Source organism: Nesoenas mayeri (genome assembly GCF_963082525.1).
Source record: "Nesoenas mayeri genome assembly, chromosome: 17".
NCBI classification, from domain to species: domain Eukaryota; kingdom Metazoa; phylum Chordata; class Aves; order Columbiformes; family Columbidae; genus Nesoenas; species Nesoenas mayeri.
Window position 1 is genome coordinate 13,157,913 of NC_137565.1, and position 10,882 is coordinate 13,168,794.

General features: G+C 59.4%; 1 protein-coding gene across 2 annotated transcripts in view; it reads left to right on the top strand.

Moving 5' to 3' along the window:
• OSBP2 (oxysterol binding protein 2) overlaps positions 1–7,222 on the top strand; it is a 130,797-nt gene extending 123,575 nt beyond the window's left edge. For both annotated transcript variants that reach the window (XM_080355096.1, XM_080355095.1), the window contains 5 exons: positions 1,235–1,338; positions 1,696–1,791; positions 2,598–2,782; positions 3,783–4,003; positions 4,142–7,222. In XM_080355096.1, coding sequence (XP_080211222.1) covers positions 1,235–1,338; positions 1,696–1,791; positions 2,598–2,782; positions 3,783–4,003; positions 4,142–4,284 — 749 coding nt within the window. In that variant the 3' untranslated portion in view covers positions 4,285–7,222. The remainder of the gene's footprint in view (positions 1–1,234; positions 1,339–1,695; positions 1,792–2,597; positions 2,783–3,782; positions 4,004–4,141) is intronic.
• The last annotated feature ends 3,660 nt before the right edge of the window (positions 7,223–10,882 follow it).

Genomic DNA, 10,882 nt, shown 5'->3' on the forward strand with positions numbered 1-10,882 from the left:
ATGAGGCCAAACCCAGCCCTGCCAGGGGCTGACGATGAGCGATGCGGGTGGAGGGGCTGAGTCAGCTCTGGGGATGAGCGGGGTGCTGGGGTGTCATTGAGGGATGGAACAGCTCTGCTGAGGGGACAGGCTGAGACAGTGGGGGTGTTTGGGGAAGGGGACCTGGGGGTCCTGGGGACAGCAGAGTGACCATGAGCCAGCACTGGGCCCTTGTGGCCAGGAAGCCAATGGGACCTGGGGTGGGTTAGAAGGGGGTGGTCAGTAGGTCAGAGAGGTTCTCCTGCCCCTCTGCTCTGCCCTGGGGAGACCACACCTGGAATCTTGTGTCCAGCTGTGGCCCCTCAGTTCCAGCAGGACAGGGAACTGCTGCAGAGAGTCCAGCGCAGCCACCAAGATGCTGCAGGGAGTGGAGCATCTCCCGTGTGAGGAAAGGCTGAGGGAGCTGGGGCTCTGGAGCTGGACAAGAGGACACTGAGGGGGGACTCATTGCTGGGGATCAATATGGAAAGGGGGAGTGTCAGGAGGATGGAGCCAGGCTCTGCTGGTGACAACCAGTGACAGGACAAGGGGCAATGGGTGCAAACTGGAACACAGGAGGTTCCGCTTAAATCTGAGAAGAAACTTGTTGGGGGTGAAGGTGTCAGAGCCTGGCCCAGGCTGCCCAGGGGGTTGTGGAGTCTCCTTCTGTGCAGACATTCCAACCCACCTGGACACCTTCCTGTGTAACCTCATCTGGGTGTTCCTGCTCCATGGGGGGATTGCACTGGATGAGCTTTCCAGGTCCCTTCCAACCCCTGACACTCTGGGATTCTGTGTGAGAAGAGAAGCTCTGAGGAGACCTTATTATGACCTTTCTGTAGTTAAAAGGGGCTGATGAGAGAGATGGGGACAGACTTTGGAGCAGGGCATGTTGCGATAGGACAAGGGGTGATGGTTTTAAACTAAAGGAGGGAGATTCAGGCTGGACATGAGGAAGAAATTGTTGCCCTGAGGGTGGTGAGAGCCTGGCCCAGGTTGGCCAGAGAGGTGGTGGCTGAACCATCCCTGGAGACATCCCAGGCCAGGCTGGACGGGGCTCTGAGCAACCTGAGCTGGTGCAGATGTCCCTGTCATGGCAGGGGGGGCACTGGGGGAGCTGGGGAGGGCCCTCCAACCCAAACTATTCTACAGTTGAGCCCCAGGGCAGCCTGTCCATCTGCCAGTGCTGAGCTCGGGGCTGCTCCTCTCTCCGCAGGCGCTATCCACCTCGAGTTTCACTCCAGTGGGAATCACTATGTCTGGAGGAAAGTCACCTCCACCGTGCACAACATCATTGTGGGCAAGCTCTGGATTGACCAGGTCGGTGGCCGCAGGTGTGAGTTGATGGGTCCTGCCTGGCTCTGGGGAGGGGCAGGGGGCTGGAAGGGCCCTGCTGGGGGTCCCCACTGTACCCCTTCCCTGACAGGGACACTTCTTTGAGCTCTCAAAGGCTCTTCCCAAGGCTGGCAGCTCTGTGGGGCAGAGTGGTCATGTGTGGGTCGGGTTTTACCCTGCTGCTCACGAGCCGTGGGGCTGAGGGGGCGGCTGATGTAGTGGCTGCTGCCAGAATCAATGCTGCAGCTGCTGTGGGTTTGTACCCGCACGAACTACAACTAACGTCTGATTTGTCTTCTTGCCAAGTCTCTCACTCGCTGTGGTTCTGTGTCTTCCATCTAGTCTGGTGAAATAGAGATTGTTAACCATAAGTCAAAAGATAAATGCCAGCTGAAATTTACCCCCTACAGCTACTTCTCCAGGGACGTCCCCCGAAAGGTGCGTATCCAGATACTTCGCTGCTCCTTGCCACCTTGCGCGGGGTCAGACCTGGCCCTTCCCTCTAAGCTGGGCTCACAGGGTCCCAGTACCATGGCTGGGACAAGCCCCAGCACGGGGCTGAGGAGTCACCCTGTCACCCCTGATGGACTGAGAGAGCTGGGGTGTTCAGCCTGGAGAAGCTCCGGGGAGACCTTATTGTGGCCTTTCTGGACTTAAAAGGGGCTGATGAGAAAGATGGGGACAGACTTTTGAGCAGAGTCTGTTGTGATAGGACAAGGGGTGATGGTTTTAAACTAAAGGAGGGAGATTCAGGCTGGACATGAGGAAGGAATTGTTGCCCTGAGGGTGGTGAGAGCCTGGCCCAGGTTGGCCAGAGAGGGGGTGGCTGAACCATCCCTGGAGACATCCCAGGCCAGGCTGGACGGGGCTCTGAGCAACCTGAGCTGGTGCAGATGTCCCTGCTCATGGCGGGGGGTAGACTGTGAAGGTTCCGTCAACCCACAGTATTCTGTGATTCTCTGATGCTGTGTCACCAGGGAGGGCTGGGGGGAACCTCCGAGCCCCTTTTTGCCCTCCATGTGCTGGAGCTTTAGCACTGAGACCTGGAAAGGGTTGGATGTTCTGTAGACTCACCTGCATGGTCAGGATGAGCCCACGCTCCCCCCGTGCAGCTCATGTCCCAGGCTGTGCAACTCCCAGCCCAGATGCTCCAGGTGGGGCACCTGGAGAAGGTTCTGCCCCTCTGCACCCTCCGTGTCCTCTGAGCGCTTCCAAACACCACCAGAGTTGTATTCTTCTTCCAGGTGACAGGGGTGGTGAGCGACGCTGACGGTAAAGCCCACTACGTCATGTCCGGCACGTGGGACGAGAAGATGGAGTGCTCCAAGATCGTGCAGAGCAGTCACGGCAGCACCAGCATGGAGGGCAAGCAGAAAACTGTCTATCAGACGCTGTCCCCAAAGGTCCTGTGGAAGAAGTACCCCCTCCCGTGAGTCCCCCCTCGCGCGGGGTGCTGTGCTTGGGGTGCCACAGCGGGACGGGGAGTCACGGTGTCACCCTGAGCCCCGCGGGGTGCAGGGGACTCGTGTCCCCAGCCTGAGGGCGTGGGAAGGGAGCAGGACTTTGGGTGGCTGTGTGGCTTTTTCCAGGGTGTGAGCAGGAAGCAGGAGGGGACAGCAGGTCCCTGCAAGAGGACGGTGGCTTTGGGGGACCTTTGCAGGCAGGTTTTGGGAAGACGGGGTTACTTTTTCGGTGTCTTTGGGCTGCTGGCCATGATGAGGAGATGTGTTGACTCCTTTGTCTTGCTGTCCTGAAGAGCCAATTGGTTACGCATTTGCGTATTCGTGACAGAGTCATTGCAGCCTATAATGAGCAATGTTCGCTAAAGGACATTTTAGAGATAGGTGTTAAAACAAGACTGAACTTATTGCGCAGGCTCCAGAATGTCTAAAGCTGCGAGGATGTAGTTTCTGATTTGGTGTTTTGCAGGTCCCTCTTCATTAGATGAGCAAACTGACCTAAAAGTGAGAGCATTTACGTACCTCTAGGTTAGCAATTGCGGACAGGATTCATTCTTTTAAGGGGTAATGATCAGTCCCTGCTTTGGAGACGCTCTGTTGGAGCATTTCCCATGGAAAGCCTCCTGCTCTTGGTGCCTCTGGTTCTGCAGTTGGGGATCCAGCAGCTCCTCATGACGCTGTTTGGTGTCTCGTCTGGGGAATATAGCACTTATGGTTCATAGGCTTTTAGCTTCCCTGTGCGGAGCCAGCGGAGGAGAGCGCTCTGTTCCCCTGTGAGATGGCCGTCGATGCACCACCAGCATCTCGGCTTTGAGGGTGGGAGGCCGTGCTCCCTCTGCACGTGTGGTTTGGGGCAGCAGGAGCAGCCTTGGTGGGGCTGGGGTGAGACGCGAGGCTGTGAGGAGCTGGGGAGCTGTGCTCGGGGTCAGCCGCAGCTCCGCTGTCCTGACCAGGGCTCTCCGGCCGCAGGGAGAACGCCGAGAACATGTATTTCTTCTCGGACCTGGCCCTGACGCTGAACGAGCCCGAGGAGCGCGTGGCGCCCACGGACAGCCGGCTGCGGCCCGACCAGCGCCTCATGGAGAGCGGCCGCTGGGACGAGGCCAACGTGGAGAAGCAGCGGCTGGAGGAGAAGCAGCGGGCCGTGCGCCGGCGGCGCGAGGCTGAGGCCGTGGAGGCCCTGGAGGAAGGTGAGGTGCTGGGGATGTGGCGGAGAAACCCCCCCGGGTTTGGGGGGTGATGGAAGGACCTGGCGTTGATTTGGGTGGGTGAGGGAGCGCGGGGCTCCCGGGACACGCAGCCCTCACCCCCTGCCTCTCCCCGACCAGGCAAGGACTACGAGGGCTACATCCCGCTGTGGTTCGAGCGCAAGGTGGATGCCGTGACGGGGGAGCTCATCTGTGTCTACAAGGGCGGCTACTGGGAGGCCAAGGACAAGCAGGACTGGAGCATGTGCCCCGACATCTTCTGAGCTCACAGCGGGGCGGCCGCCCCCGCGCCTCGGCTCACCGGGACAGGCGGAGGGACAGGGGACACGCTGGCAGCGTCCCGCCGGCAGCTCACACCGCAAACACACACAGAGTCAATACGTGCGGAAATTTGAAAAGCAAATCTCAACAGGGATTCCAAACCTATTTTTTTATGCACTAATAAATCGCATCCTTTTTTTTTAATGATGGCTTTTTCAGCGACTAAATAGGAACGAGGACATGTGGATCTGATTTGTTTTTAGCAGAACATATTTATTGCTATCAGGAGTTGCTGCCTATATCTTTCAGCGCCTCAGCTTTATCGACTGAGACGTTGACTTCCAAAGATACTCACGTTGTGGGGATGCCGTGCATCTGTGTGGGCTCTTTTCTTTGACATTATTTTTTCCCCCATTTGTGTGTGGACTTTATGGATTTATTTTTTTAAAAAAAAGGCTGCTCTTGGTTCAGGTTCCTTCACAGACGGACAAAACCAACCTTGTGTCCTGCTCAGAAAACTGTCTCCAGGTGCCGTGGCGCTTGATCCTGGAGGCTCTTGGTGGTTCCTGCAGTGCCCAGTCATCCCAGTAACACCGATTAGGATATTTCAGCTTTTTTTTTTACCTGTTTTTCATTTCAAGAAGCGTTTGAGCAGATTCCCCACAGTCTGCCGTGTTTAGTCAAGGCTTGGGACTGTCTTTTAACACGATGCTTTGTGAGAGTGATTTGAGTGAGGTTGGTTTGGTTTGGTTTTCCTGCAACCACGTCCGAAGGGGGAAACGGCCTCGCCGAGGCTGGAGCGCCTGGCAGACGCAGAGCGCAGCGGTTTGCGGACCAGCGATGCTCCGGCCCCGCGTACCGGATCCCCCGACCTCGGTGCCGGGTTTGCGGCCGCGTCTCCCTGCAGAGCTGGCCTGGGAGGAGGAGCCATGCTGAGGGGCTGCTGGGATGGAGCATCCCTGGGATAGAGCATCTCTAGGATGGAACATCCCTGGGATGGAGCATCTCTGGGGTGGAGCGTCCCTGGGATGGAGCGTCCCTGGGATGGAGCATCTCTGGGATAGAGCATCTCTGGGGTGGAGCATCTCTGGGGTGGAGCGTCCCTGGGATGGAGCGTCCCTGGGATGGACCATCTCTGGGATGGGGCATCTCTGGGATGGAGCATCTCTGGGATGCAGCCCGGTCCCGGGTCTCTCACCCCATGAAGCCAGACAGGTCTGGGTGCATCCCCCAGTGTGGGGGTCACAGGCCGAGCCTGGGGGGTGCTGGGCTCTGCTTCTCATCCTCCCTTGGGGCTGGTCTGTCCCAGGAGCAGTTTCAGGTCACCAAAGCAGCCTCAGCACAGGGCAGGGGGAGCCTCGTGTCCCTGCTCACCCCTCTGGCCCCACGGGAGGAGCAGAGCGAGCCCTGACCGTGTCAGGAGCCATCGCTTGGGTACTGGCCACGTGGGCACGTACCACCGGTCCCCAGCGCCAGAGGGTGGCAGGATGCTGAAGATGGGATCTGCTGGGCCAGGGAGCGTCAAGGAGACCTGGGCACCTGCATTTGCTCCATCAGATCTCATTTTTAGTGTCTTCTTCTCCGTGTCCTCATCGTGTCACACTGATTGCTGCCTCCTGCGGGCACCCCCAGCTGGACTGTCACATCCACCTTGGAAGATAATTAGCAATAACGAACTTTGAGGCAATGGTAACTGGAATACCCAGGCTGCACATGGGACACTTACACAATCAGGTTCCTCAACCATCCGTCTCCTCCTGGTCGGCTTCTCCAGCACCTCCATACCCATGATTTACAGCAAACCTACGTGTGCAGTAGCTCTAGACCTCGTACGGCGTAACCGTAGTGAGTGACTGTTGGAGTGGCAACGCCCACTGATTCACTATACCCTTTAATCTTATTTATTTGCTTCTAATTTATATATATATAAAAATATATATAAAATTATTTTGCTTAAATTTCTATGGTACACAATAGATGAAAAATAATGAAGACAGAAGTGTCTGTCTGAGTTTTTGTAGCACGAGTACGATTCCCCGAGGTATGACATAGGGGTGATGGAGTAATTCCCAAATTAGGCAACATTTTCCTCCAGCGCTGGATATGGTGGCGTTCGAAGATAATTCCTTCTAGAAATGATGCATTTGGGGTTTGAAGGGCAGCACTTGGTATCCCGTGTGTTTGGGATGCTCCGGGCTGCGTCCCCCTGTGTCACAGCAGCTGATCAGCCTATTGACTCCTTCCCCACCCTGCCTGGAGGTTTCCCCATCGCTCAGTGAAGCTGCTGCAGCTCTTAATGATCGAAGGGCCACACTCGCAGTGGTATGCAGCTGGTGGGAGCTGCCGCGTGTCCCGGCCCGGGGTGCGCATCTCTGGGCTTCCCCTGCGCGGGGCGGAGGACGCCCCCGCTGCACCGCGGTGCCGGCAGCCGGAGCTGCCCTGGGGGCTGAACCGGGTTTGGAAAACGGGCCAGAAACTGAGCTCTTCCAAATGCCTTATTTTCCTTGTTTGCTTTGTCAATGCAAGTGTCACCCTGAGCTCGGCGAGGTGACAACCTGCTGCCCGGGCTGTCCCCAGGTCAGCACTGAGCGTCCAGCAGTGGGGAGCGAGCTGTTGCTGTCAGTGCTGGCACCAGGGTCCCGCTGGGCTCTGGGACCCCAGAGGTCCCCTCTGGTGTGCCCCCATCCCCGTGTCTGTCCAGAAATCACCATCACAGCCCCTGCACAGCTCGAGGGAGTGTGAGGAGCACCCCCAAACCAGAAATCCCCCCCTTTTTTAGGCTAATTTTAAAAATTATCATCCAGAGATCATCTAGCAGCAGCACTTAAACAGAGCACCATCTCCTGGTCTTTCTGTTCCCCCACCCCCCAGAGGATTTTAATGTCATTCCACTGTAAATGCTGTTGAATGTATTTCTTTTTGAACAATATATTGTGAGTGATCCCTCTTGTCCTACACGGTAATAAAAACTTGGATTCGGGCGTTTTAAAAGCCGCGGTGCTGAGATGGTCGCTCGCTGCCCAAGGCTGCAGCTGGGGGTCCTGAGGAACCCCCGTGTGGGTGAGCGCTGGGGCCTGGGCTTGTGACGGGTGGCAGATGAGGTGGCCAGGGAAGGGACCATAGAAGGTGGCCCAGAGGAGAAGGGAGATGCAGGGGAAGAGATGGGGTGATGGCCCAGTGAAGGTTGTCCAAAGGAGGGGAGGATGGTGATGGGAGGTGGCCCAGAGGGCAAGGAGGTCCAGGGAAGTGGTTGTTCAGTGAAGGAGAAGGATCAAGGGGGAGGTTGCCCAGGGGAGGAGATGGTTGAGGGGAAGAGGACCAGGAGGTGAGACGGACCAGAGGAGGTTGTCCAAGGCAGGAGATGTCCAGGTGAAGGTTGCTCAGGGGAGGAGATCCAGGAAAGCAGGAACATGAGGGGTGGCCCAAGGGCAAGTGCCCATGGAAGGAGGTTCTTTAGGAGAGAGAGCTTAGAGGAGAAGGACCAGGGAATGGGCTGCGCAGGGAGGGAGGAGGTTGTCCAGGGAGATGTCCCAGTGGAGTTTGGCCCAGGGAGAAGATGGTTGCCCAGGGTGGGAGGTCCAGGAACAGGAGGAAGAGGAGGCGGCTCAGGGGAAGGTGTTCAGGGGAGGAGTTTCTCAGGGATGGTGGGAAGGAGATGGCCCAGGGGCAGGAGCTGGCCAAGAACAGGTGTCCCAGAGGGGAGGCCCAGGGGAGGTGGCGGAAGCTGGGAGGGGCTGTACGGTGCGTGGGGGAAGCCCGGGCAGGCACAGACTGGCTGCTGCGGTGTTGCCAGGTGACGGGCACACACAGCCTGTCCAGTCCTGCTGCTCTCCTGCTGCTCTCCTGCCTCCCCAGCACCGCCCGGCCAGGTGAGCACAGGTTTGGGCTGGGGTGGGGGACCTGGACAGGGACCGGTGGGGCAGGGGGCGCACGGCAGCAGAGTTCCTGGGTGCAGCAGGCGTGACGGCATCCTGACTTTACTGAAAGGCAAACCCACAGCACCTGCAAACCCACCTCTCACCCCTCAGTGTCTCCCTCAGCACCACAGCTCCAGGAGGTGGGTGGACTGGGCTGCGTTGGTCTCAGCTTGTTCACTCTGAAGCCTAATGAGTTCATGGGGGCTTTTAGAGCGTTACCCTCACCTTGCCTTGTGTTGCAGGCTTGGGTGGCAGGCATGGAGCTGGAGGAGGCTGTCCTCAAAGGCCAGAAGCGCAGCAAGGCTCGCACAGGTGCCCGGTGCTGTGCACAGGGTGTGGGGTGCCCGGCTCTCCCCCCAGCCCAGACTAACACGCCTTCGCTCCCGCGCTGCCGGGGACGGGCTTGTCCCACCTGTCCCAACCCCAGCGGGCAAGACGCCAGGGCTGCTGCCCTCCCTGCTGTCCCGCTGCAGTGTCCCCCCGGCCCAAAACAGGGGATTTTACCCCCTTGGGACTGTAGGACCTGCTGCTCTGTCCCAACCAGCGCGTATTCCTCCTCTCGCAGGCCAGGACCCAGGGAAGCAGCCGGGGTTTGCGGGATCCCGGGCAAGGGGACGCCGGGACCACGTGCACAGCCAGGTGTGGGGCGCGGGATGGGGGTCACAGTGTGGGGCTGCCATGTGGGTGTGCAGTTGGACCACCCAGGGGACGATGTGGCACCAACACCAGGGTGTTCCAGCCTTGTCCCCCGGCTCGGGCGCTGTGTGAACAGTCACTGCCCCGTGCCCGCTCTCCCCTCTGCAGCAGCACAGCGTGGGCACACAGGGCTCTGGTGGCAGCAGGGACAGTGGCACCTCACCTGACGCCCTCCTCGCTGGCTCCCGGACGTCTGGTGAGTGGGGACAGGTGCTTCAGGGCTTTCCCAGCTCTGCCGTGTCCTCAGCCCACCAGGCCCAAACCCTGCCGGGGACCTGCGGATGTGCTGGTGCTCGGGCACAGGATTTTGCAGCTGGTGCTGTTTAAATCAAACAACAGAGGCCAAGGGAGCAAGTGCCAGGACAGCAAAATCGTACCCTGGGAAGTGGTGTTGGAGGGGCTTTTGCAAAGATGCAAAGGGCAGTTTGGGACCAGGACTGTCCCATCGGGCAGTGACTCCCCATTTTGCGCAATAGAAGAGCATCCCACCCCTGTGCCCTGCTGCCCTGGCAGGCCTGTGCGCTGTGTCCACGGCAGAGCTGTGCTGCTGCAGCGCTGCCTGGGAGCACCCGTCAGGGTGGAAAGTTACCCTGGTCCAAGAAAACAATAAGGAAGATATTGTGGCTTTTGCTCTTGGAAGCAGTTGAGGTTGAGGATCTTGCTGGAGTGGGTGGGATGCTCAGGTGCACACCAAACGCTCCCTGATGAGAACAGGCATTGCCAGCATCTCCAAACTGGTTCAGATCCAGCTGGATGGGGTGATGAGACGGCGGGATGATGGGATGATGGGACGGCGGGATGATGGGATGATGGGATGGCGGGATGGCAGGATGGCGGGATGATGGGATGATGGGATGATGGGACGACTGGATGATGAGATGATGGGACGGCGGGATGATGGGATGGCGGGATGATGGGATGATGGGATGAGCCCCTTCCATCCCTGCCCGGGCGCAGGGGAGGCTCACTGCTCTGCTCTCCCTCACAGAGCTGGAAGGACACGGTGCCAGGTGTCCCCGGGGTGTCACCAGCCCTGTCCCATGGGAGAAGCGCTGCTGGGGGCTGGCTCAGCTCCTTGACCCCCAGCCCAGCCCGGGGGACCGGAGCAGCTCCAGCTCCATCTGCACAGAGGACTTTGCCACCAGGTTTTGGGAGGGCATGGAGGAGCCCCTGTGGTTCTCCGAGGAGGAAGATGAACGCACTGGGGATGTCCCCACTGAGGGAGATGATCCTGGGCAGGATGAGTCCTTGTTTCCCGCAGGGAGGAGGCTGGATGACGGTGGGCGGTTGGCGGCGGAGCGGGGCAGACGTCCCTGGCAGGGCAGGTCACTGCTGGCCAGGCGGCAGAGCCTGGAGTCCCTGGGCGGGAGGATTTCCCGACTGAGCCGCAGTGACGCGCAGGGGATGGGCCGGGGGGCAGCCCGGGCAGCCCCCTCCGCACCGCCAGCCCTGGGCCGCAAAGACTCTCCCCACCGGAGCTCAGGCTGCAGGAAAGACCCGTCGACCATCACCACCTTGCGTGGTGACAACCCAGCTGCTGGATGTCCCTGGAGAGCCCCGGGCACCTCTGCGGGCAGGAGCAGCACCACGGCACAGGGAGGCTCTGCCGATGGCCGTTTGCCAGGTTCCAGCGGTGCCAGGACCAGGGGACATCCCGCCAGCAGGACCCTGGGCCTGAGATGGCAGCAGCTACCGGCTCTCTGGGGACGGCGTGGAGGGGACATCACCCTTGCTGGGTGTGACACAAGGAAGGCAGGAGCGGGCAGCAGGCGGAGGAGAGCTCCCTGCTCCGCTCACCGTGAGTCCGGGCTGGCCAGGGGTGCTGGAGAGCCGTGGGGACAGGGACCAAGCCGGGGAAGGGACACGGCTGGGCCAGGGATCCTCTCTCTGGGCAGGTGCAGTGAGCCCCGCGCAGGCCATGGTGGCAGCACCAGCCCCAGTTGCTAAAGAGGATTATCTGGGGTGTGTGGGCTCCCCCCACAAAATG